Genomic DNA, 24,870 nt, shown 5'->3' on the forward strand with positions numbered 1-24,870 from the left:
TTTTCCTCATTAATTACTATAATAATGTTGATTATCTTCACTAATTGATATTTAAACACGTCACCATTTAATTAATTCAACTTCCCCTATTCTACAAATAATTAATATATATGTAGAAGACGATATGTGTCTGTAAATCAATTTTCGAACTTGTCAAACCTTAATTTTGGAGCGTACTAGAAAAACATTTCAGTTCAGATTAAGATTAGGGGAAAATAAAAGATTATCAAGTTTATTAACGACCCATACTCAAGATTCGAATCAGAATTTGAAATTCAAATTTAGTATTTGAATGTCCTGTATTTTTTACTGTATGTTTAAAACTATTTCAAATAAATTATAAATAAGTATAAAATAAGGAAATATATATAAAAATAAAAATTAATTAATTAATTTAGTTACCTGCAAGAGAGGAAACATACTGGCCAGTTACGGATTTCCCCGCCTCCGAGTTTGCTGAAGCTTCGTTCATACAGCCGGAGGGAAGGGGTTTTGCTCCGGTGAGCGGCTGGAAATGGGTACACCATTGCCGTATGAGATGTACTTGAATAGAATTTCCTTGTACATTGATGGCATAACTTCGCTCGTCAACCGTAACGATCAAATCGATCCTGCCTATTTCTGCAATCTCTGCTTTTCCCTTGCCAGGTTTTGATTGATTGATTTATTGATTTATTTATTTTATGGATCATTTAGGGTTTCCACGTCTGTTTATTGTTCTTATTGTAAAAATTCGCTTTGTATGTTCTTCTTAAAATTTTGTTAGTTGAGAGGATTTGAGACTGGTAATACGAATACCTACAGTTTAGCTGGTTGGTAGAAAATGGAGTGTCGAGTAGTTTGTTTGGAAGACGGCATTTGGGACTGGTTGGAAGTATTGTGTTTCAGCATTGGTTCAGACTGTTCTCTTTGATTTGAAAATTTCCTGCGTTTTCTTGCATGATGCATGATTTGTGATTTTTACTTCACTGTAGTAGTGTCAAATTAAAGAATCGAATGGTTTTCAGAATGAAGAAGATGATTCTGAAAGCACTTTTTTGTTTTTTTTCGTAAGAAGAGATGCCTACATATTTCGAAAGTCGGTTTCTTTTTATGGAGAAAGAATATTGAAATAAGTGGTTGCAGTTAACTTTTGCATACTTCCTGTATTTTGTTTTGAAAACTCAGTTGTTTTCCAGGGCCAAGGCCTACCTTTATTGTTATGGGACTTTTGGGACAATGTTATAAACAAACCATCTATCAATCTAAGTAAAAGATAAGCGGTTAGTTAAAGTTATTAATCTAATCATATCAACTATAAAGTAAATCACAAACAATACCCTGAATCAGCTACGTCAAAATCCCCAAAAGTTCTGAGGCCAAGTTCCAACTGAACATCATGGCCTTTTGGCTTCTGTCACACACCTCTTTTTGATTGATATTATTGCCAGCAAGCGCTCTTTTGGCTGGACTAATTATCATACTAGTTGATGCTATGAAATTAGCATCGATTGGATAATGTTATCAAGTTCTTTGTCTTCTTACGCCTAAAGTATAGGAGATTGCGGCAAAATGAAGGTGATATAGTTTGAATTATTTGCTGCCAATATTAGGGGACCTTGAGAAAACTATAAGCAAGACATTTTTTTTTTCTTTCTCTTTCCTCATAATCTATTAAGAACGTAAAAGACTAAGATGACAAGAAAGAGGAGAAAGATTTCTGTTGCCTCAAACTTCTCGAGGGGAGAATTCTTCCTTCTGGTTCCCTTAATATACGATTACAAATTTTATGTCCATTGCCATTGCTGCTAAACTTTCTTTTCTAAGAGTAAAAAGAAAACGTCAGTCCACAAGATCGTGTGAGTTTTTGAGGTATATTATTAAAACCAACACCCTCTTTCTTCATCCTTCAGATTTGATTAACCACCTCATTTACCACTAAAGCTGAACGAATGATTTGCCTCTTATTGTTGTTAAAATTATTTTGAGGTGATTCTCTTTCGTGGTTGTGTTTCCCAGCCATGCTTGAGAGACTGGAAAATCGCATACAATTTTATTTTATTTTTTGTAAGGAGAGATGCACAAGGTTAGATGCTGTATGCAAGATGGGGGAGTCGGTTAGGGATCAGATAATTTTTTTTGGTAATTGTATAGAGGGACCAGTGGCCATTATTTGGTTATGCTAGCATATGATAGGACTTGGGAGTGTAGTTGTCCGTGGGGATTTACCCTGTGTTGTGTATTTTGTGAGAGAGTAGGCCTGTTGAATGTTTGTGCCCTTATTCGTGCTTTCCTGTTTTATCTAACAGTAATATTATTGGATTATCGCTCTCAATTGCTGTATCAGCTTTGTACTTTTATTGTACTCTTAACTCAAGTCAAATGCCTCATTCAGGATTTTTAGGTTTTGGTGAAGGTGACAACTTAGAATGAATTTCTCACTTATTCCTGAACTCTGCGGTCTCTTGTTCTATTGTGATATCACTTCACGTTTTTGACTATACAAGTTTCATGTTATATCTTTAATTTCCTGACGTGCAAGGCTACTGTTGTAAATACCTCTGTATCTTTAATTATATACTTCTGTTTGTCTCAAATGTTATTTATAATTATTAGTTATTACTAGTGTGAACAAAATTGGATTTTTTAGGCTAAATTTATAAAAAAATACCCTTGAATTTTGTCATTTGTTTAAAAAGTACCCATTTTCTTTCAAAAGTTGCAATATTACCCTTGACCTTTCTTAAATATTTCAAAACTACCTTTGAGCAAAAAAATCTACTTGAATATTGGACAAAACGTTGACATGACGAAATGTCATTCTTTCAGGCTTAATCTAGACAAGTGTCCTAGTATTCACCACATCGTTCTAGGTTTACTGCCATGTTGATTTTTTTTTGTCACAAGTCAAGGATAATTTCAATTTTTGAAAGAATAAAAGTATTTTTGAAACAAAGAGCAAAATTTAGGAGTATTTTTTACTAAGGCTAAACGGTAAAAAATACTCTTGAACTTTGCCCCTTATCTAAAAAATATCTACTTTCTTTCAAAAGTTGCAATGTAACCCTTGAGTTTTCTTAATGTTTCAAAACTACCATTGAGTTAGAAATCCGTTAAAATGTTGTACAGAAAATCGATGTTGGCAGTAACTAGGATGCTTATCTAGGTTATAAGTCTAAAAGAACCACATTTAGTTATGTTGATTTTTCAATTCAACATTTTAAACATCTTTCTACTCCAAGTATTGTTTTGAAATATTTATAAAAAGGTTAACTTTCTACTCCAAGTATTGTTTTGAAATATTTATAAAAAGGTTAAGGGTAATATTGCAATTTTTGAAAGAATATGAGTATTTTTGAAACAGGGGCAAAGTTTATGGGTATTATGTATGATTTAGTGTTTTAACAATCTAATTTTTTCTAATACTTTTTATGCATGTGCCTTAGCTTCTGCTCATAATCATCGATTTATCATCTTTCTTGACTTTACTTGATTAACGTTGATAATACAGATGTATTGACTTTGCAATTGCAAACAACTTTGTTCCATCTAATGTTCACGGCTTACCCAGTCTCTTGAAACAGGTAATATCATTTATTCTAGATGTACAGGAAATTCTGGTGTTTTAAATCTATTTTCCCCCCTCCGATTAAAAAAAAAAAAAAAGAATACTTCATTTCCCTTTTTTCTAAATTATAAAATGCTGGTCTATTTAAGCAGCAACTTAAGATGGTTCATGTCTCTAGAATGTCTAATTTCTGTCAAATTACCTGTTAATTTTCATTCCTCGTTTTGGTGTCGTCACTACAAAATGTTACACCTTCTCAAATAGTTGACTGTGTCATCTTCAAATTATTTGGCACTCTTGTTTTGGTTCTAAGCTATACCTTAGAGATCTTGGCCGGTCATTTAGTAGGTTGGGCTGAACTGCCTATTGATTTACTAGAACTTAAACGTATGGGGGGCAGGGGGGTGGGGTGGGGTTTAAGATGTTGGGCGTAAGGTTGCATTTGGATTTGGAAGATGGTTTGTTAGCCTATCTCTATAATATTTAGATTGGGTTGTAGACTCATGTTAAGAGACTTTGTATCAGTTATCTATTCAGAATTTTGTATCTGGTTGCAATATCTTCTCTAGTATGAGTTCGTTAAAGAATTAGTTCACATAGAATATTTATTTGTCCAGATGTATCAGAAGAAACATTCTCATCGTCTAAAAGCAGCTGTCATGGTGCTCATGATATCCACCAAGGTATTTTTTTTTTCGTCTTTTGCATTTGTGTCATATTTTTATATTATATGACTTGTGACTAAGTTTTTTAGTGTTCACATTTGTTTATGTTTGCAACATTTTTTTTTATGACTGTTACAGTATGATTAAATAAATGTTCGTGTTACTGAATCAAAATTTGTTTGAGATGAGAAGTAATCTGTTATATTTTAGTAACAATTTCACCAGCAACTCCAGGGATAGACCGTCTTTTGGTGGAGTAGCTTACAAATGAAGTTTATCTATGGAGTTTAGCAGTTTATCTTGAAACACTCGGCTTTAAGTTTAAATTGGAGGAGAAGAGGAAGTTCCATTCTTTTTACATCAGCTAGCAATGGCTAGAATATTCTTTTTGGAGCTTTTTTAACTTACTTTGAACTGCTATGCTATCTTAAAAAAAAAAAAATAAAAAAAAAAAATAACTTTTCACTGATGAAAAGATATAAAAAAGTTCAAGGATACAACTTCGATATGGAAAGAAAAGAACAAAACACCCAACCAAACTAAAAACAGAAAGCCAAAATAACCTAAATAGAGCAAAACAAGCATTCTGAGAACAAATAGAAACCAACCTAACAAAACCCCCCTAAAAAAAAAAAGGCAGGAAAGTCCACAAGACAAGCCGTAGCTGCATACACCAAAAAGGAAAGAAGAGCTACAAGGAGGATAAGAGGCACCAAAGCCAGCCAACACCACCAAAAATATGGAACGAGAGCCACCAAACTGAAGAATCAACAACCAAAGGCATAATTGAGCACCGATGACTGATTAAGCTAACAAAAAGGAACTTCCGCTGATATAAGCGATGAGGCAGCAGAAAGTGACAAGAGAAACATCAAGTGAACCCCTTTGAAAACTAAAACTGTAGGCTTAAATTCATTAAATATAATATTGACTTCGCCACCATATTGAAAGAGATTTTCCTTGGTGAAGGGGGAACGAGAACAGAACACTGAACTCAGGTTAGGGAGATCCAATGGGGGCCTTGACTCCATAACATCATGGGAAGAGGAAATGATTGACGAAGGAGGAGCCTTCAATTTGGATTGCTCATCATCTAACAGAGAACAAAGGCCGCTTTCGTAAACATTTCAACATTTCTAAAATTTTGGTCATTTGAAGTTAATTTTCAATTATTTCATTATCAAACATAGAAAAAAGACCATCCTCTTGTGGGCTTCCTTTTTTGTATGCCCTTGTTTTCTTTCATCTTTTTATCAATAGAAGTTCATTTATTTATCAATATATATATGAGATTTTTCCATATTTGGGGTCATACTATCTCTGTGTGTAGGCCGTGTGTCAAACTTGTAATTGTCTTAATTTTAGTTAAGTCCTTAGGATTGTTATTATTATTGTTATTTTTTTTTTTTCTTGGTTGTAACTAAGGTAATTTATCTTCTTTCCTTAAGCCCCGCGTATTTACACAAGCGGCACTTCTCCTTTCTGTACTCACTTTTGAAATCAATGCATAACCTTTGCTAGCTTAATTATCCACCTCTCTAGCATCTCTTTGGGTGTTATAAATGTTAAGGTCAATTGAAATAATCTTCATAAATATGCTCATTGGAAATCTTTGTAACACTGATGCAGAAAGACATAAGATACTCAGGTTTTTTGTTTTCCCCTCTTGGCTTGAAATTTTTTTGCCCACGAGGAAATTTTCTTTTTCTTTTTGTTAGTCAACACTATGATTTAGTCACTTGGCTTCTTTTTTTGTTAATACAAATAATTTTGAAGCGTTATCTGGTTACAAATATCTCAGCTTTCTTATATATTTTTCTTGGTAGAATGCTTGCAAGGTGAGATGGTTTTCAGAAAAGGAGGCAGAGGAACTCTACAGTCTTGCTAATGAGGTTCTTTTTATTTTATGTTTCCCTAAAACTATTATGGGACTTGTCCTCTTAATAAGAGTTTGCGCTCATTTCTGGAATTTTTAATCTTTTTATTTGATGAGAAATTATTATGTCATGTAGATTGGTAGTGATTTCTTTGGAGATACTAATACTGGACCAAATAATTCCCTTACCACGATTACTGCAGTTATGGAAAGGTGTGAATTTCATTTTTGGCTTATCAGCATTCTGTCTTCTTTTATCTTCTTCTCGGAAAAGGATGGATATCAATGAAAAGTTACGAAGTATGATAATCCTCATTGCAAGAAAAGCACCAGAACCCCATCCTCTTTAAACTTCACCACTTACCTTACAATCCCAAAAAAGAACCCTCAAATAATCCTTTCCTTAATGGAACTAATTATGGAAAATGAATAACAAAAAAAACCCTTTTTTCTCAAGATATGCTGCCCCCACTAAAAAAAATTTAACCTTTATTGGACAAGTTTTTTTTTTTTCTTTTTTCTTTTTTTTGTGTGTGTGCGTGTGTACATTGTCGAGCACAATCCCATTTCCAAAACATTTCCATTGTCAATCTGTTTAAGAACTAAGTATTTCTTCAAAAAAACAGCTATTAGAGTCCAAAGGAACTCCCTCTTATAAATTTCATCCTTTAACTCGTGATTCTTCAGTAAGTGTATGGTTTGTGAGCCTTAAGTTTAATCTGTATGAGTTTAGGTCTTAGAGGATTCTCCCTATTTTGACTCTACACTACCTTTGCCAATGTTTTCTAGACTTTTAGACGTTACTCAGTCCTCCCCCCTTGGTTCATGAGGTGTTGCCTAGATTTTCATAGGGTTTGAATTCGACTACTTCATCTTCTTCCGTTCACCTCTCCACTTTAATTTTTTTTTAGATGAACTTGGATGGAATAAATGCTTACCTTCTCATCCTTCTCATCAGTGATTAGGAATTTTCTACGAACCACCCTTAAGATTTTGACCACTAAGAGAGCGCATAGCAAAAAGAGAAGAGAGAAGATATATTTTTTTTTTCTTTTAAAGAATAAATAGCTGTCTAGCTTTTTATGGTGGTCAGTAGGAAAATGTCTACTAACTTGTTAGTAGGTAAGTATTATTCACTTTGCCCCTTTCCCATAGTCTTGTGTTTCAATTTGGTCCTGTTATTTTTCTTCAAGCTAACTGCAATTATGTATTATCTCCTCCAGAATATTTCTTGTTTTTAGTAATTTCCTACAGACTTAGAATCAATTCTCAAGAAAATAATTCTCAAGTACCAATTTAATAGGAATGTAAACTTAAGATAGAACTCAATAATATAGGGGTTCAGATGTATTGTATTGTCAAGAGAAAATACGAAGGTTTACTGAACATTAGAGAGCCTTAGTTCTCTCCAAAGAAACTATTCCAAAATATGCCTCCCTCCCTTTTTCTAACTCACACTATTTATTTTCATCAATCACCAACAGACTTATAATTTAATTTCTAATGTACCTTATTGGTCATGCTGGGTTTTGAGTTGATTATTTTGAAATGGTTTCGTTTTTGCCTTCTTTTTGCATATGCACCCAGATTTTTTCCGCACTTGAAGCTCGGCCAGATTGTTGCGGATATGGAAGTTAAGGTGGTTACTTGTTTCTGCTTAATTCTTTCCTAAAATATTTTAAAATTTTAAATTTATTTCTTGGATATACCTTGACATTAATGTTTTATCTGTGCTAGCCTGGTTATGGAGTGTTTGCTACAGATTTCAATATTTCAAAGACAATGCAGTTATCACAGCAGGAGAAAATAGTAAGTTACTGGTATATTTTAGAGGCTAGTGGAACTGGGAATTTTCCCATGAGGGTTTTTTATATTGTTTATTTAGTTAGCTTTAGTGTTCTTTCCCTTGACTCAAATAATAAATAAGTTGGTTTCATGAATGTTTTTCTTTCGGATACCATAAAGTCTCCCGACAGCTTTGATCACCAAGTTTGGAATTGGAGTATATCTGGTGTATTGCTGTAAGATCCATGTGATAAGATCTTATAAAAGAAGGTTATTTCTTCCAAAGAATAAAAAGGCTAGTATCTATACTAGCATTAAAACAGCTGGTCGTGTAACTACCTAGTTAAAACAACTAATCCCAATGGCTACAGTTCTTTAAAAACAGAGTTAGAGAATCAGCCAAAACACAAACAACAAGACAGAGCAATTACAAGTGTAGGCACCTTACATCAAGGTCACTTGACCTTACTCTATTTGGTATCAATAAACTTGTGGAATATTTAATATGTTGAATAGTTGGCTCCTGGAGTTTACTACAATTTCATGTTTGACTGTTTACATGATTAGTGTTCAGTTCAAGTTAAATGAAATATCGATGATATCTAGTTTTGTTTATATATCTAGCTATTAGAATTTTTTGGATTGGTCAAATGGATGTTACCATGCATTATCCTTTAGTAGGATGAAAATAGAAAAGGTTAGGGGTCAATATTGTTTGTTCATGTAAGTATGTGAACAACAACTCCATCCAACTTCAAATTTTTCTGATTGTTATTCACTATAAATGTAGTCAACCAGTATTCTTCCTCTTAAATTCTGTTTTTGCAAATTGATATCCGTGGCAGCTACTGTTTGTTGCTCAAAAGGATAATACTGAGACGTCTGCTTGCATAATCAGTCCTCCACAGGTTAAGTATGTCTAACACGCAAATCCCTTCCTTTGAGATGGAACTAAGTTCAATTATATCTATGCTATATTGGTTATTCCATTTTCTTATAATCTATAGCTTTCTTGTCAATGGGAAGGGAGTCAATGGAAGGACAAATATATTCATGGTTAGTTCAGATGTACAAGACTCTTCTACATCTACTAGTTGAATCTTCTTACTAGCATCATATCTTTTTTAAGGATACTGGGCCACAGCTTCCAACGAATGTTACTCATATGCTTAAATTAGGAGCAAATCTTCTCCAAGCGATTGGTAACTTCAATGGTAAGTTGTGGTCTAATTCCAATTATAAGCGTCTTGGTAGTTACTATTTTAGAGTATACCCTAAAAGGACATTTAATCTTTGTTTAGGTCATTATGTTATAGCAGTTGCCATTATGGGGACTGCACCACTGCCTGACTCCTCGGTGCTGCAAGATTATGTACAGACGGTTGTGTCTACTGTGGATCCAGGTATAGCTACAATTATGAAGGGCAGTTGGTATCTTCTTTTGTTGTTTTTTTTTTTATTTTCTATTTATTTATCATTATACTTTGTTATTCAGTTAGGATGTCTGGCTTAAATGTATTCACATTTCTTTATGCCATGGTTTTGGATGTGCTTTGCTCAATATAATTTTATTTTGGGTTTCAGATTCTGATATAATCGAGGGCCCATCACGAATATCGCTTAATTGCCCCATAAGGTTCTATAGGCAGTTTTTGCATACAATTCTAATACTTCCAGCAACTACTGTGCTTTGATTTATTTGTATGCTATTTTGTATGAATTCCTCTAGATGTCTGAAATAATTAGCTTAGGCTATTTGTGTACGAATTCGTCTTGATGTCTTAGATAATTAGCATAGGCTTTAACTGTTTCGTCTCTGATCTGAAACAGATAATTTTTATTCATTTTCACCATTGAGGAAGCATCAGATTTAACTGTTCATGGATATTTTTTGAGAAATGAAACATTTCCATTGATGAATGAAATAAGAGGAGTTAAACGCACCTTATTGCTGAATGGTGGGTGTAATTACATAAAAGATCTCCAAATCAGTAATTAAAGAGGAGAGACTATAGCCAGAGAAAGAATGTTTACTACACCAATAAAGAGAATTAAACACAACCAAATCTATGAAAGTAGCAAAATTGGAGACCAACTTGTATAACTCGTGGAGTGATGGGTGAGGTACCGGCAGGATACATGGGAAGGGGATGCTGATATATAGGTTTTGATGCCCCCAATTGTGAATACTCTAGGAGGGGTAGAAAGGGAATGGCCACTGGACAGTTCGTTTGTGGGAGGTGCTGTACAGTTTGGGGCATGGGAATGAGTAGCCTCAAAAGGGAATTCTTTGCTATGAGAGAGTCAGCTTTTCATTTGTGCTAGAACAGTGTTTTTGGGGATGGAAAAATTACCAGCCCTCAAATTGGCTGGAAGCATGTTTTGTTACTGCTATTACTGTTATTTTCTACTATTTCAATCGAAGGAAAGTGATGACATACCCTTATGTTTTATATTGATTAAAACTCTGGTCTAAAATGAAGCTTAGGAGTTGTTCCAAAATGTATGTGTGAATTTTCCTTCTCAAGGAGTTGTTCCAAAATGAAGGCATGAAACTATGTATTTGCTGAGATGCATGATTAATGGGTATGAATCAGCTGATCCACCATAGACTGTCAGGGGCTTACCATACTACCTGATACTGAAATGGAAAAACCTTTGGAGACTGGCTAAATGTTCAAACCCACAAAACCACTACGGGATAATAAAACTAACAAAAATTATAAGTGAATAAATAACTGCAACTTCTCTGATGGAGGTGCACCAAAACGTGAAAGCAATTTCTGATTTAAAGCTTAAAGATATTGAACCGGTAGCATGTTGAAGAAAGTGGCAGATAGAGCACTGATGAACAGATACCTGTATCGGTTATGTCGGATTGAATATATATGTATATATATACACATTCCCTGCCCAAACTGTACATCACAAAGAATGATGGCATTCCTAACAAAAGGAAAAACATCTTGGTTACATGTGGGAACGTTGGAGTAATATTAATTGACGTATGACTTAAAAGTTTAATTAGATTTATGCTGAACCTTACTATTGGTAGATAAATAATTCAAAATGAAAGTTAAATATATTTATCATTTTTATTTACCATGATATACAATCTTTGATTTTAACAAATGACATGATTTGATGTATTGTTATTATTTGATTCTTTTTTTTCTTTAAAAAAGAAATAGATATTTCATTGATGAATGAAATATACAAATGAGGCGCAAGAGGTCCCAAAGCCGTAAGGTGGGTTGCAAAATAACTTCCACTTGGCCAAAAATTGATAGGTTTAATAATCCGAAAATGGGCATTTTTCATTTACAAGATAGAGTTAAGAATAGAACTGAGTTTCAGAAAGTGTAGAGACCACGGGCTTGTTGGATATGCGATTCTCTAGGCCTTGGTTGGAAAAATCTGTATGTCAAAAGTGAATGGTGGGAATTTTTAACAATTAATCATTCACTTGAGCCTTTAGTATTGAATTTGTCTACTGCTTGCCTGGTTTTTCTCTCCAAGTTATTATCATATCTTGTGTTTGATAGGTACTTAGTGTTTACTTGTTACTTGAAAATATATATCTAAGTCATCTCTCTCTTATACACATTAAACACCAGATGAAGTTTACAATTGGTTCAATTTTCAGTTTTTATGCAACTCAATAATTGACATGGCGATTGTTTCATCCTGTTCTCAATATAAAACAGCTATACCCGAATCAAGGTTCCTGTGAAAAGTCGTTCTTGTAAACATCTTCAGGTGAGCATTTCCTGCCATGGCATCTGGAAGGTGTTGATGTACCTTGAATCATAGCAGGATCGTTGTAAATCTTTTCCAGATACTTAATCATTTCTGACAAGAAAATTAGGCAACAAAAAGTTATGCCAATAGTTTACTTAATTAGGTAGGCAACTGTAGCATGCGCCTTGGCACTCTACATATGTATTCAGTTCTTTTGCTAGACTTTCTTTTAGTTCATATGAATTTACTGTATGTTATTATCTTGGAAGTTTTCTTTAGGTTTAATATCTGTCTTTCTGTATGTTGCAGTGCTTTGATTTCTACAACTTTATTGGCATAAATTCAAGAAGACCATCCTGGCGATGTCCACATTGTAATCAGTACATTTGCTTTTTGGATATTCGTGTTGATCAAAATATGTTGAAGGCAAGTATAGTGGTAGACCATTTCTTAATTTCTTGTGTATTTCCGAACTTTATTGCTTTATTCCATTTTATGAATCCATTGTATTTCCTTTAGGTCATTAGAGAAGTGGCTGAGAACGTTACTGAAGTGATTATATCAGCAGATGGATCATGGAAGGCCATACTTGATAATGGGGATGGTCGGCCATTGGATGATTCTCTTAACCTTCAGAATGAAAGGGATCAAGAGTCTACTGTTCCTGTTGTGTTAGATCTTATTGAAGTTGATGATGATATTAACATCTGCGATTTGGAGATTGAAGACGAAAAACCTTGTATTGGTAACAAAAACTTTGCGGCTGTCTTGGACGATGACTTTTGGTCTGGAATAGATACTGATAGGATTTTAACCTCAAGTGCTAGGACAGATGCTCCAATTGGTAATAACCCGCCTGCACCTAATTTTGCTGGCCTTATGCAATCGGCTGTCTTGACTAATCCTGTTACACCTGTCCTTAATAACCATGGTGCGGGGGTTCCAGGGCATGTCATCTTTTCGTCTCCTGCATTGTATGATCAAAATAATTTGCAGAGTCAAGCTTTGAATTCAAATGAAAACAGTGAGTACGGGAGGACGACATCAATAGCGAGACCCCTAAGCAGGATGCCGACTACAGCTCAAGCCCTTCCTTCTCTGTCCCAAGCATCAGGTCAGCAGTATAGTTCAAGAACAACAACCATTTCCTCAGCTCCTCAAGTCGGACCAAGTATTCCAACTAACAGAGATGGTTTAAATACGATATCTCGTGATTCAGAAAGGAGCCAACAATTTCCGAGACGTCCTGGAGATTCACATCATGCAACAAACCTAGCTCCCTTTCACCACCCACCAACCTTGCAGGTGCGATTTTATCTTGTTTCCATGATCTTTCACGTGTTAATTTGTTTTGATGTTGTTTTTTTCCCAATGACCATGACTTTTGGTGGAGTATGCTAACTTTTCTTACATTTAAATCTTTTGGTGGAGTATGTTAACCTTTAATTTATTTACTTAAACTCCCAGAATTGGGATCCTCTGGATCATTCCTTCACTCCTGGTCAATCTGTTCAAGCATCGACTGCTTTAAGGCCATCCAGGGGGCTATTAACAGATTTCCAGAATCCTCACCTTCAGCAAGCGCTCAATTTAAGGATGTCCCAACTCCGGAATCAGAATCCAAGCAATAATGTCCGGCCATCATTACCATTCTCAAGAGCTATGAGTCAAGTAGGAGGTGGCTATAGTGGACCTTCTTATGCGGCTGTAACACCTAATAGTCAAAATGCAAGAATGATGGTTGCTTCCCAGCGAGCTGAGCTGATGAGACAATCTTCAGCTATGTCGTTACAAAATCAAACTTTCAGATCAGCCCATTCTCTCCAAACAACTCCTGATGGGCTTAGGATGCCAACTGCTGGGGAGCTGAGAAATGTTGGAGGAATGTCTCAATCTGTTACCCCGGCTGCGGGTTTGGTAGAGCCATCATCAGAGCAGAACTGGCAGCCCTCAGGTCGAATGCGTGGCAGTCTTTCTGGTCGAGCCTTTTCTGATGCCCATGGCCACTTAATTATCCACCCAACTCAACCTGTACAGTCTGCTCGACCTCCATCTAACTCGACTCCTACTCAACCCAGTGCTCCATCCACGCAGGCTCTGGGCCCCAATGGATTGGATACACTGGTTCCAAGGACAAGATAATACATGTTGAAGAAATTCCTTGCTCTTACAAGTATTGAATGTATGCCCAGGTGTTCTTCCGTTACCTTTGGCTCTTTTGTCACGTGAGTAAAGATATACCACGACCCATTTTGTCCATTGCATATCAGTTGTAAAGTCTTTCATGTAATTAGCTTCCATTACAGTATAAAACATGGGTATAGATTTTTTCGTGGAGCGTGAAGATTTGAACTTCACGTGCCATATATCCAGTAAAGCTATGCTTAGGTTGCTGTAGTTTTATTGGTCATAAATCATAATATGTTACGAGCCTAAAAATTTAAAGTTTGCATGATTCTTTGGTAATTCTATTTGGTTTTTGTACTCATGTCTATTTAATCTCTTAGCTTTTTTTTCTACTTCCTCCGTTATTAACGCCTCAAAGAATTCTTCGTCTGAACAAAAAGCAGTGATGTAGTTTGAAGTTATATATACAATGAACAAGAACTCGAAAAAGTATAGAATGAAAATCGAAGTAATTCGGTGCCAAACGAACTAAATTATCTCCAAGTTACCAGTTTGAATTTGCTACTCCAATGTGATTTGGCAGACAAAAGTTAACACGTTTTTTCTTGTTCGGTGCTCTTCAATTACCCATTGCCTCCCTTACATGCCAGCCAACCAAGATGGAGCTCCTGTTCATAACACCATTTAATACCAAAAAAATTCGTTAAGATGAAATCTCGACGTAACGAAGTATCATTCTTTCATATTTAATTCAAACAAGCGTAGTCATTTCTATGTTTTTTTTACTTACATTATATTAATTATTATTGTATTTGCGACATTTAAAAAAATATTTTTATGATTTTAAAAATTCAACTACTCCCAATATTTATAGACTTTTATTAACTACAAAAATTATTTACAAGATTTTATCCAACCAACGTTAAAACCCAATTTTAATTTTCTAGAAACCACCGTGAACCAAATTATTATTATAGCCATTATGTATTAATTTGTTATTCACGTATCAGTAAAAGGGTGATTTTATTCAAAAACAATTTTAATCTTAGATTTTTTTGTTTCCATACTATGAATGCATTTTGTTATCTATCTTATTATTATTATTATTAATTCAATAAATTCTTTTGAAATATATATATACATCTCGTTCTTCCTTCAACAATTTCTGATCTCTAGTGAGACCATCTCTCAGGGAAAAAAGAATGAATGGATCTTGTAGGATTCCAGAGAAATTCTTCGATTTCTTCCAAAAGCGGATGATTATTCATCTGCTTCTGACGTTCTATGAATAGCTGGGACATTGAGCAATATCGAAAGAAAGTATTTAGGGAATCGGTCTGATTCTATCTCTCTTCGTTACATTTGAAGAAAGGAAGTATCCCATTAATCATTTATAAAAAAGTGAGAAGGGTAGGAAAAAGGTGGGAAATTGAGATGAAATGATGGGGGAAGAAGGTTTGAGAAGAGAAGATTATGGAGAATTAGGTGTTTTGATGTAAAAGTGGAAATGGGTTTGTCTCAAAATTCAAACTTTTTCATTGTATAAATTACCCATCTCTTCCTTCATCATCTCTATTAATCAACTCTCTTCTTGCACATCCAATGCCGCTACTACTACTACCTCCATCCTTCATTTGGGCCACTTCCATCCTTCTTTGTGGCCTCCTCTCGCCCACCCTTGGCGTTGGTGGGGCTGCACATCCTCCCTTTAACTACAGCGATGCGCTGGACAAGGCCGTGCTGTTCTTTGAGGGGCAGAGGTCAGGCAAGTTACCTGTTGCTCAACGAGTCATGTGGCGCGGTGACTCTGCCCTCTCTGACGGAGCCCATGAGAATGTATGACAAAACTAGCACACCATGTCAAGTTGTAAGAATATTAATTGTAAGAATATTGAGTTAAATTTTTGCAGGTGAATTTGGTGGGAGGTTACTACGATGCCGGAGACAACGTCAAGTTCGTGTGGCCGATGGCGTTTACGGTGACATTGTTGAGTTGGACCGCCGTTGAATATGAAAATGAGATGGGTTCTGTGATGCAACTACAACACCTCCGGGGATCCGTCCGGTGGGGCGCCGATTTCATATTGCAAGCTCATGTTTCACCCACCACACTCTATACTCAGGTTTTCATATTATTTCCTATTAATATATATTTCCTTAAAACATCTTATTTTCATTTATTGTTTATATATTTATATTTATAACGTCACCATTTCAATATTTTCATGCATGCTTACATTTTTTTTTAATATATGATCTTTTAATCAATGATACATGTTATATATCAGATGAGATATGTTTACATTGTCAAAAATAGAATGAGATCCGGTCAGTTGGTTGGAGATGAGAATGAAACATTTTTTATAAGGGTTAGAAAACATCTCCCGTTTTAAAACTTTGAGGAGAAGCTCAAAAGAAAAAATTCAAAAACGACAATATCTACTGGCGATGAGTTTGGATGGCTATAAATGATATCAAAGCCAGACACGGGGCGATGTGTCAGCAAAGAGGCTAAGTCTTGAAGGGGGTGTTTGGATGCCTACAAATGATATCAAAGCTAGACATCTGAGAATGTACCAATAAGGAGGTTAAGCCTTGAAAGGGTGTTTGGACAGCTACAAATGATATCAAAGCTGGACACCGGGCGATGTGCCAACAAGAAAGCTGAGCCTTAAAGGGAGTGTTTGGACGGCTATAAATGATATCAATGCTGGATACTGGGTGATGTGTGAGCAGGGAGGCTAAATCTTGATGGAGGTGTACATCTTTGGCCAACCGACACATTTTAAAAATATTGAGAGGAAATTTGAAAAGTCAAAAAAGATAATTTATTACATTAAAATTTTGTCACGTTGATCATTAATATAAATTCAAAATTTATAGGAAAGTTTTAATCTAATCACCATTGGTGAAAATTTCAAAAATTATTCCAAGAGGGATTAAAATTATAATTTTAGGAAAAAAAAAAACACAAAAGGGTAGAAATATATTCCAAATTTGAAAATTAAAAAGACGTGAAATATATTTGCACAGGTAGGAGATGCAAATGGCGATCATAGGTGCTGGGAGCGGCCGGAGGACATGGACACTCCTCGAACGCTGTACAAGATAACGCCTACTTCGCCAGGCAGCGAAGCCGCTGCGGAGGCCGCCGCTGCGCTTGCGGGCGCTTCCATTGTGTTCAGCCATGTGGATGCCAATTACTCAAGAACCCTTCTTCAACGCTCCATATCTGTGAGAACTATTTTTAGTTTGTTTCTTTTATGTGGTCAACTTATAGAATGGTGTGAAACGTGGTCGTTTTGATGGCAGCTCTTTCAGTTTGCTGATGAGTTTAGAGGATCCTACTCTGCTTCTTGCCCATTTTACTGTTCCTTTTCTGGGTACCAGGTGATTAATTCATGATGTGTAAACAACATTGTTTAAGCCGTAGTTATTAGCTAATCCTTTTCCCTTGTCTTGTTCTTGTAGGATGAGCTGCTGTGGGCAGCTGCTTGGCTATACAAGGCAACTGGAAATAACAATTACTTGAGCTATGTTGTAAGCAATCAAGGGTGGAGTCAGGCTGTCTCTGAGTTCAGTTGGGACAACAAATTTGTTGGAGCTCAGACACTCTTAGCAAAGGTCTTTGCCAATACAATTTTATCAACAAAAATAGCTTTTTCTGAAACTTATGCGGTAGCGAGAGGTTTCTCTTCTCGGATCGATATGGGGCCTCAAAATCTACCCCTTTTGGGGCCAGCCTTCTTGTTTGCCACTCGTTCCTTCCCTTTGGGGCCAACTTTCTCACTAACACACCGCTCTGTGTCCACTCCCTTTAAGGCCCAGTGTCCTCGTTGACACACTGCTTAGTGTCCATCCCCTTCAAAGTCCAACATCCTCGCTGGCATACTGCTCGGTGTCTACCTTCTTTGGGGCTCAACGTCCTCGCTGGGGCACACCACCCAATGTCCACCCCCTTATGAGGCCCAACGCCCTCATTAGGGCACATTACCCAATGTCCACCCCCATCTGAGGTCCAACGCCCTCATTAGGGCACATTGCTTAGTGTCCACCCCTTTTGGAGACCAGCGTCCTCGCTGACATACCACTCATTGTCCACCCCCTTCAGGGCTGTATCCTCACTGGCACACATTGTCCAGTGTCCACTCCCTTCAATGCCCAACTTTCTCGTTGGTGGCACACATTGCCCAATGTCCACTCCCTTGAGGGCCCAACATCCTCGTTGGTGGTACACCGTTTGGTGTTTGGCTCTGATACCATTGGTAAGTCCATGACTAGTAAAGTCTTTTTTAGGCTTACTATCAAGGTTTTTAAAACGATCTACTAAGGAGAGGTTTCCACGTTCTTATAAAGAATGATTCCTTCCCTTGTCAGATCTAAAAAATAGTGTGCATTTTTAACCATATATATATATATATAGAGAGAGAGGAATTTCACTTTATTCTAACCACCTCAGGAATTCTATAAAGGAAAGAGAGAATTGAGCAAGTTTAAGAGCGATATAGAATCGTTCATCTGTGCAGTGATGCCCAACAGTGGCTCTTCTCAGATTCCTACAACGCCTGGTACAATCACACACCTTTCTTCCATGAAAATACATATATATATAATATCAGCTTTTGTGCCTCTTGTTTTATAGGTGGGCTTCTTTTCATAAGAGATAGCACCAATTTGCAATATGCATCAACCTCTTCCATGGTGCTTTTCATGTACTCTAAACTCCTAAACCAAGCCCACATCGATGGAGTTCATTGCAGATCCATATATTTCTCCTCTTCTCAAATCAAAATCTTCGCAAAATCCCAAGTAATTAAGTTCACTGATTCATTTGCAGCAAACCCAAGTTCATAATTTAATCATAAACTCTGTTCTATATAGGTGGATTACATATTGGGGGAAAACCCCTTGAAGATGTCATACATGGTGGGATTCGGCAGCAAATACCCATTGAAGTTACATCACAGAGCCTCATCCATCCCTTCAATTAAAGCTCATCTGTCCAAGGTTGGGTGCAGCCATGGCTACTCGGAGTACTTCAATTCAAACAATCCAAACCCGAATATACACGTTGGTGCCATAGTGGGAGGCCCTAATTCAAACGACCAATTCAGTGATATGAGACCCGACCACACTCATTCTGAGCCTACTACTTATATGAACGCTGCGTTTGTTGGCTCAGTGGCTGCATTGGTTGCATAACCCTCTCCTGTTTGATTGTCATACAAAAACACACTACAATCTATTGGGTTATATGGATTTCTCGTGTATTTATAACATTATGAAATAAAGATTTATTTTTTATTTTTTTTTGAGGTCATGTAATAATGAAATTGTCGGCCTAAAATGTCTGTTTTGGGTTATATGGATGTATGTTTTGGCTTGCTACGTATAGTTGTCAACCTCACAGTTTTGAAATGCGCCTGTTACGAGTCGTTAGAACATGCTAGCATGCGAGCATATCTTGTTAGAAAATGTATGTTGAAGACTTTGGAACGACGATTTGGGATGGTCAGAAAATGCATGTTAAGGATTTTAAGAGGGCGATGTTGGATGTATGTTATGGTAAAATTACCATTGTGCCCCTGGGTTGAGATTTCCTTGTTTTGTGTATTATGCACGATAATCTTATGCTGTAGTTATTAAAGTTATATTTAAAGACTTTGAAAGGAGGATTTGGGATGGTTAGAAAATACATGTTAAGGATTTCAAGAGGGGATGTTGGATGTACGTTATGGTAAAATTACCATTGTGCCCCTGGATTGAGATTTCCAAAAACTACGTTGTTTTGTGCATTATGCAAGATAATCTTATCTATAGTTATTAAAATTATATTTAAAGACTTTAGAACGACCATTTGAGATGGTTAGAAAATGCTTGTTAAAGATTTAAAGAGGGCGACGTTGGATGTATGTTAGGGTAAAATTACCCTTATGCCCTTGGGTTGAGATTTTAAGAAACTACGTTGTTTTGTGTATTAGGCAACAGAATCTTATACTGGAGTTATTAAAATTATATTTAAAAAAATGGTAATAATAAGAATTATTTATTTATTTTTACTCTCTATGGAGCATTCTTAATTTGAAGCTTCTCTTGCCAATTAAGACATTATAAATGTTGGAGGGAACGGAAGTGCTTGTAGAATGGAGACGACGGGTTTATTCAAATCCTCCATGAGATTTTTCTCCGATCAAGAGCTCTGCTACGCCGATATCCTCACTCCTCAAGAGGTATGATTTTCGCTTCATCATCATCATCTTCTATGATCTCTGCCCCGTGTTCTTTCATCTCAAGTATTGATTTCGAATAGGTCCTTGCGAGAATTCAAGTTGCGGTCCTCAATTTCCTCAGAATTCTCAGTTCCTCTACTCCTGCCATCTCAAATCTTCCTCTGGTACAATTTCTAACTAACAAACGAGACGGTATGAAGTGTATGAACTTCGAGTTCTAGATCTTTCCGCTTTTACAATCGGATGCTATTTTCTGTTACTACTACTAAGACGGGAATAGTATACCGATTGGATAGATTGATCGAAGTTCGAGCAACAGCCGAGTTAATCAAGGAATTTTAACCGATGAATCTTGGATTTTCCTTTCGCACTCCTTTTGTACGCGGTCTTTGATGAGAGCCAATGCTGCCAAGGCCTTTGTTAGAGGTATTGTAAACCAAACCTAATCTTCGACGGTCAGATTTTTGTAATGAAAGTTTTGTTAGCCTCTGTTTTGGTCTCTTTCCATTTTTTCCCTATTTTGTGGTGCAGTATGGAAGCTGATGGAGATGTGTTCTCAGATTTTGCTTCAGGAAAAGCGAGTGACGCAGAGGGAGCTCTTCTACAAGCTGTTCTGTGATTCACCTGCTTATTTCCCCACTCAGTTGCATGTCAATAGAACAATTCAAGGTGATGTTGTTCAACAAACAAAAACTGACTTGTTTAACACCTAAAACTGCATCGAACATGGTGACCAAATCTTAGTAGTTTTATTGCAGATGTTGTAGCATTACTTCGATGCAGCCGTTTCAGCCTTGGAGTCATGGCATCTAGCAGGGGACTTGTCGCCGGCCGTCTTTTGCTTCAGGCACATTGTTCTGTTTATAAATTTGGCTATTTACACAATATGCATGAAATGGAAATTCGCTTATATAGTGCATTGAGTCCCTCTTGTTCTGCTTTCACATGACAAATACATCGAAAATCCTTGAAATCAGGCAACTGATAATGCATGTATAGTTCTATTTCTTGGTATCTGGACAACGCGCACTTCTAAGGTTTCTTCTATTGAACCAAATTCTTGCATATCGAATCCTTTCTGAACAATTTCAATTGCTGTAGGAGCCAGAACAAGAAACTGTGGACTGCGCTGCCTGTGGTACTTCTGGATATGCCATTTCTGGTGACTTGGACCTGCTGCAGAAGCTGACTCTGAAGACTGATGCTCGGTATGTAATTGTCATCGAAAAGGTAATTTCAGTTTCATAAATTATGACTTGCTCATCAACTATGATTTTGAAGGCAATAATGTGGGAATTTAATGAATCATAAGTCGTGAACATGTGTCAACTGTCAAACATTATCGGTTATACAGCATGCCATCTTCCAGCGGCTGGCGGAGGATCGAGTTTTCAATCACATTCCCAGTATTCTTATCACTGCCAAAGGATATCCAGACATGGCAACAAGGTAAGTTTGTTCAACTAGTTCCGAAGATTGCAGTATTCTTATCAATCCCTTCTTGGCAGGCACGACCAGAACTTATGAACTAACTACCCCTTCTCAGGTATTTTCTTCACAGAATCAGCAAAACGTTTCCCCACCTGCCAATTTTCGGCCTTGTTGATTGGTATGATCCTCTTTAACATCAACTCAGCAACAGATTGTAGAATTATCTTCTCATGCTTAGCTTCTGGGGTTCTTAAGGAACCCTGCTGGGTTGGCTATATTATGTACCTTCAAGTATGGAAGTATCGGGATGGGCTTAGAGGCATACAGATACGGTACGTCTCAGTCGTTTGATTGCCCCATCCATTTCTGATTTCATATCATAAAGCTGAAGAATCTGTTTACTTTACCAGCTTGCAATGTCAAATGGCTAGGCATGCGAGGAGACGATGTACAACTTATACCACAAGAATCTTTGGTTTCACTCAAGCCCCGGGACCTACAAATTGCCAAAAGCTTGATGTCCTCGGAAATATTACAGGTATCGTATAACAATCCACACCTATTGATGCTTTGGGCTTTCTAGGTTACCAAAATCTAAGACTATTTAAACCCCAACAGGAGAATTATCGAGAAGAGCTGACCTTGATGGTTGAGGGAGGGCAAAAGGCCGAACTTGAAGCTTTGTACCACAATGGATTTGATTACTTGGAGAAGTACCTAGTTAAAAAGATTATTCAATTTAATTACATCTGACATGATTTTCAATCTACTTTAGTAGATACAAATAAAGGCCTGTTCGGATACTTTCCAAGAAGCATACGAAATTTAATTGTAACTTGTAGCAGCCAAATTTTGATATAAATCAGAATCCAACACCATAATCTAGAGAGCGTTACTAATACAAATATTAAATCTTTCTATCATGGCCTCTGCCTACTTATAATCAGCCGTAGGTTGAGACTAAAGAAATAAATCGTAGAAGGAACAAAATTCAGTTTAAAAAAAGTTGCCACACGAGAGCTCGATATAATATTTGTCCTCTAATCTCTCTGCAATATACATCGCCACAGGTATTGCGTACTACACTACAAAATTGTCAACTACTCCTTTGACCGCAGAGTTACTCTTTTCCCTTCTACCAAAAACTTCCCACTGCTCTCAAGCTGCAACCACAAAAATGAAAAATAAAACCAATTGCCATCGAGGAATTTTTATATTCCGATGAAGCTTTTGTTGAAAATAATGAAATAAATCCCATGCTTCCATGGAAGAAAATGGAAAAGAAAAAGAAAACGGGCCTTGCCCAACATGGGAGATTAAACGAAGGCCTAGCCTTTGAGTTCAATTGCTTGCTTACAACAGGCGTGCGGTGCTTGTGGTATGGTAATATATGAGGCTAGAATGATACCTTCTGTTTCAAGTAAGCAAGAGCATCTTTCCTGGAAGAACAGTTGGCAAAAACAGAAGCGGAGCGTTCATCAATGAAAGATTTCAGCTGTTTCAGCTTTAAACATTCTCCAGGTGCCTACAATGATAAGAACCAATATAGTGATGCCTTTAGAGAAACATATAAACCATAAAAGAACAGCTCGTAGCTACTGGTAACATACTTGGCCAAGAATTGTTTTACACAATTTTCTCAACTTCACTTTCTCCTGCCCGTCAGATTTTTGTGTGCTGAAGGAGTCATCATACTTCCGTTTCATGGGAGGAGGGGCGGCATCACCAGAGTCTTCGTCGTCACTTTCATCAAAGGAAGTCTTTTTCCCCTCAAAGTAGCAGCCAGCTATTTTCTTTGGTCTACTCTTAATACCCAGTCCTTGCTTTCCTGTTGTGGATTTATCCTACAAATTTCAAAAATGGAAAAATTATTAGGTATCATTTGTGAAAGAATGCAAAACCCAGGAACAAAAGACGGATACTGTTACGTCATTTTACTCGAATATTATTCCCCAAAACCTGCATGGCCAAAGCATATGTCTTGGGTTCGACTTGACAACCCAATATGATTTCCCACCAGGTAGGAGTGCATACACTACATCTGACTTGACAAAGGGGCTGGATGGCAGCAGAAGCTATCAGCATTCCATGGTGTCACAACCATACTAGAAAGAGTAGGTTGTGACCCCCACAATCGTAATCAAGAAAAAATAGGAAACATGCGATTGACATCCATAGGACCACGTCAAGGGACAAGAGAGAAGTGCTGTAATGCGACTAAGGATGATAGTGCATTGAATTTATATCAAATAGATTCATTAATTTTAAAAAAGGTTGAAAATTGATGTGCAAATAAAAAAAATACCTTCAATAAACACTGATTACAAAAATTCATAAAACAAAATTTAAAGATGGACATACTTGAACAAGCTTGTATAGATTCTCTTGATCATCTTCATGAAAGGCAGTTCTCTCATTATTGGTTTGAAGGGATTTTCTTCGTTTAGATTCCGCACCCAAAAATCCTCCAGAAATGAAGCCATATTTATAGCCCCACCAATCAGGAGAAATGGTGACTGTGTTTTCTGTAAAGACGAGTAAGTACATTCAGAATATGGTCTGTTTCTTTTTTCAAGATAAAAGACGGGAAAGAAAGAAAGAACCCAAGTAATTTGAGAAACTTGGACACTTGCCCCTTGAGCAAGCTTAAGTCACCCCCACCTCCAACACAAAACCACCAACTACTACTTAATTTTAACAAGGGGACTGGCTAATCTAAAATATATACAATATAAATATTTGAAATTTTAAAAAATTTAACGGCAAAGCACTTGATTCCTAACCTAGAATCAGAACCAAACAAGCAAAAAAAAAATGGAAGGATTGTAAGTGATAATTGACAATTGCCCAAGGACAAAAAGTTGTAAGTAATAATTCATAATTGAGTAAGGAAAAAAAAGTTATCCCATAAAATTAATCGAGGTGTATGTAAGTAATTGACCCCTTTCACTTCTGAAGCCAAGAGATCGGTGCACAAAAATGTCCTCAAAGAGAATGTTTTGAAACATTGCGAGGGCACCCAGGCATATAGTATCCACTGCTAGAGGTTGTGTAATAGTCGTTGACTCATTTCTCACCTAGTTTATTAGGTTATTGAGTCCATTAAACAAGCATATTGTAATAGGTCGCCGACTCATTTCTCACTTGGATTACAGGTCCTTGACTCACTTCTTGCTTGGTTTAATAGTACATTCGTTAAAATTGGAATGCTTTTATATTTCCATTGTATTTTTTTCCCATTTTGTTTCATTTCACTCCGTTTGGAATTTTGTATCCTTGAGCATTAGTTGATTTATCTCTCGTTAAAAAGAAAAAGAAAATGCTTAGACTCGGAAAAGACCAAACAGAGGTTACAATTACAGGAGACAAATAATAGTGTATCTAGGTTGAATTCCTCACTCCCCCACTCCCCTCAAAAAAAAAAAAAAAAAAAAAAAAAAAAAAAAAAAAAAAAAAAAAAAAAAAAAA

General features: G+C 36.4%; 4 protein-coding genes across 13 annotated transcripts in view; 3 read left to right on the plus strand and 1 right to left on the minus strand.

The window, feature by feature from the left end:
- The first annotated feature begins 408 nt into the window (after positions 1 to 408).
- LOC111459766 (E4 SUMO-protein ligase PIAL2-like) lies at positions 409 to 14,098 on the plus strand. Of its 5 annotated transcripts, XM_023102808.1 has the most exons (17): positions 409 to 648; positions 3,491 to 3,563; positions 4,165 to 4,230; positions 6,039 to 6,104; positions 6,225 to 6,301; positions 7,676 to 7,727; positions 7,826 to 7,897; positions 8,719 to 8,786; positions 8,881 to 8,929; positions 9,003 to 9,087; positions 9,175 to 9,276; positions 9,458 to 9,509; positions 11,581 to 11,662; positions 11,924 to 12,052; positions 12,134 to 12,728; positions 12,834 to 12,919; positions 13,082 to 14,098. In XM_023102808.1, the coding sequence occupies exons 1-17, from the start codon at positions 515 to 517 to the stop codon at positions 13,754 to 13,756; spliced, it is 2,463 nt and encodes an 820-aa protein (XP_022958576.1). In that variant the 5' UTR covers positions 409 to 514; the 3' UTR covers positions 13,757 to 14,098. The 5 variants fall into 5 exon arrangements, with proteins under 5 accessions (XP_022958576.1, XP_022958572.1, XP_022958573.1 ...); XM_023102804.1 differs by having other exon boundaries at positions 12,134 to 12,919; XM_023102805.1 differs by having other exon boundaries at positions 11,924 to 12,040; positions 12,134 to 12,919.
- A 1,245-nt stretch (positions 14,099 to 15,343) lies between these two features.
- Positions 15,344 to 18,969, plus strand: LOC111459740 (endoglucanase-like). Its single transcript, XM_023102769.1, has 8 exons — positions 15,344 to 15,577; positions 15,652 to 15,864; positions 16,775 to 16,975; positions 17,054 to 17,131; positions 17,213 to 17,365; positions 18,201 to 18,309; positions 18,384 to 18,550; positions 18,623 to 18,969. The coding sequence occupies exons 1-8, from the start codon at positions 15,344 to 15,346 to the stop codon at positions 18,941 to 18,943; spliced, it is 1,476 nt and encodes a 491-aa protein (XP_022958537.1). The 3' UTR covers positions 18,944 to 18,969.
- An 868-nt stretch (positions 18,970 to 19,837) lies between these two features.
- On the plus strand, positions 19,838 to 22,264 carry LOC111459771 (meiotic recombination protein SPO11-2). Of its 6 annotated transcripts, none has more exons than XM_023102817.1 (11): positions 19,838 to 19,971; positions 20,052 to 20,135; positions 20,268 to 20,397; positions 20,503 to 20,640; positions 20,730 to 20,818; positions 21,073 to 21,201; positions 21,326 to 21,420; positions 21,518 to 21,580; positions 21,658 to 21,734; positions 21,813 to 21,940; positions 22,021 to 22,237. In XM_023102817.1, exons 1-11 carry the CDS (start codon positions 19,885 to 19,887, stop codon positions 22,153 to 22,155), a joined length of 1,155 nt encoding a protein of 384 aa, XP_022958585.1. In that variant the 5' UTR covers positions 19,838 to 19,884; the 3' UTR covers positions 22,156 to 22,237. The 6 variants fall into 6 exon arrangements, with proteins under 6 accessions (XP_022958585.1, XP_022958586.1, XP_022958587.1 ...); XM_023102818.1 differs by having other exon boundaries at positions 21,834 to 21,940; XM_023102819.1 differs by having other exon boundaries at positions 21,073 to 21,179; positions 21,518 to 21,734; positions 22,021 to 22,264.
- Positions 22,231 to 24,870, minus strand: part of LOC111459773 (PIN2/TERF1-interacting telomerase inhibitor 1) — a 5,693-nt gene continuing 3,053 nt past the window's right edge. Inside the window, exons 8-11 of the mRNA XM_023102825.1 lie at positions 23,764 to 23,927; positions 23,013 to 23,246; positions 22,811 to 22,927; positions 22,231 to 22,565 (exon numbers count right to left, since the gene is read on the minus strand). Of these exons, the coding sequence (XP_022958593.1) occupies positions 22,503 to 22,565; positions 22,811 to 22,927; positions 23,013 to 23,246; positions 23,764 to 23,927 (578 nt within the window). The 3' untranslated portion in view covers positions 22,231 to 22,502. The remainder of the gene's footprint in view (positions 22,566 to 22,810; positions 22,928 to 23,012; positions 23,247 to 23,763; positions 23,928 to 24,870) is intronic.

The sequence above is a fragment of the Cucurbita moschata genome, unplaced genomic scaffold, assembly GCF_002738365.1.
Source record: "Cucurbita moschata cultivar Rifu unplaced genomic scaffold, Cmos_1.0 Cmo_Scf00022, whole genome shotgun sequence".
Lineage (NCBI taxonomy): Eukaryota > Viridiplantae > Streptophyta > Magnoliopsida > Cucurbitales > Cucurbitaceae > Cucurbita > Cucurbita moschata.

Coding starts and splice junctions, on each gene's coding strand:
- LOC111459766 (XM_023102804.1), top strand. CDS start 515: ATGGGTACACCATTGCCGTATGAGATGTACTTGAATAGAATTTCCTTG. Junction 6,105..6,224: donor TCTACAGTCTTGCTAATGAG/GTTCTTTTTATT, acceptor TATGTCATGTAG/ATTGGTAGTGATTTCTTTGG. Junction 7,728..7,825: donor TTGCGGATATGGAAGTTAAG/GTGGTTACTTGT, acceptor TATCTGTGCTAG/CCTGGTTATGGAGTGTTTGC.
- LOC111459740 (XM_023102769.1), top strand. CDS start 15,344: ATGCCGCTACTACTACTACCTCCATCCTTCATTTGGGCCACTTCCATC. Junction 15,578..15,651: donor CTGACGGAGCCCATGAGAAT/GTATGACAAAAC, acceptor AAATTTTTGCAG/GTGAATTTGGTGGGAGGTTA. Junction 18,310..18,383: donor TCAGATTCCTACAACGCCTG/GTACAATCACAC, acceptor CTTGTTTTATAG/GTGGGCTTCTTTTCATAAGA.
- LOC111459771 (XM_023102817.1), top strand. CDS start 19,885: ATGGAGACGACGGGTTTATTCAAATCCTCCATGAGATTTTTCTCCGAT. Junction 21,202..21,325: donor ATGTAATTGTCATCGAAAAG/GTAATTTCAGTT, acceptor TCGGTTATACAG/CATGCCATCTTCCAGCGGCT. Junction 21,421..21,517: donor TATCCAGACATGGCAACAAG/GTAAGTTTGTTC, acceptor ACCCCTTCTCAG/GTATTTTCTTCACAGAATCA.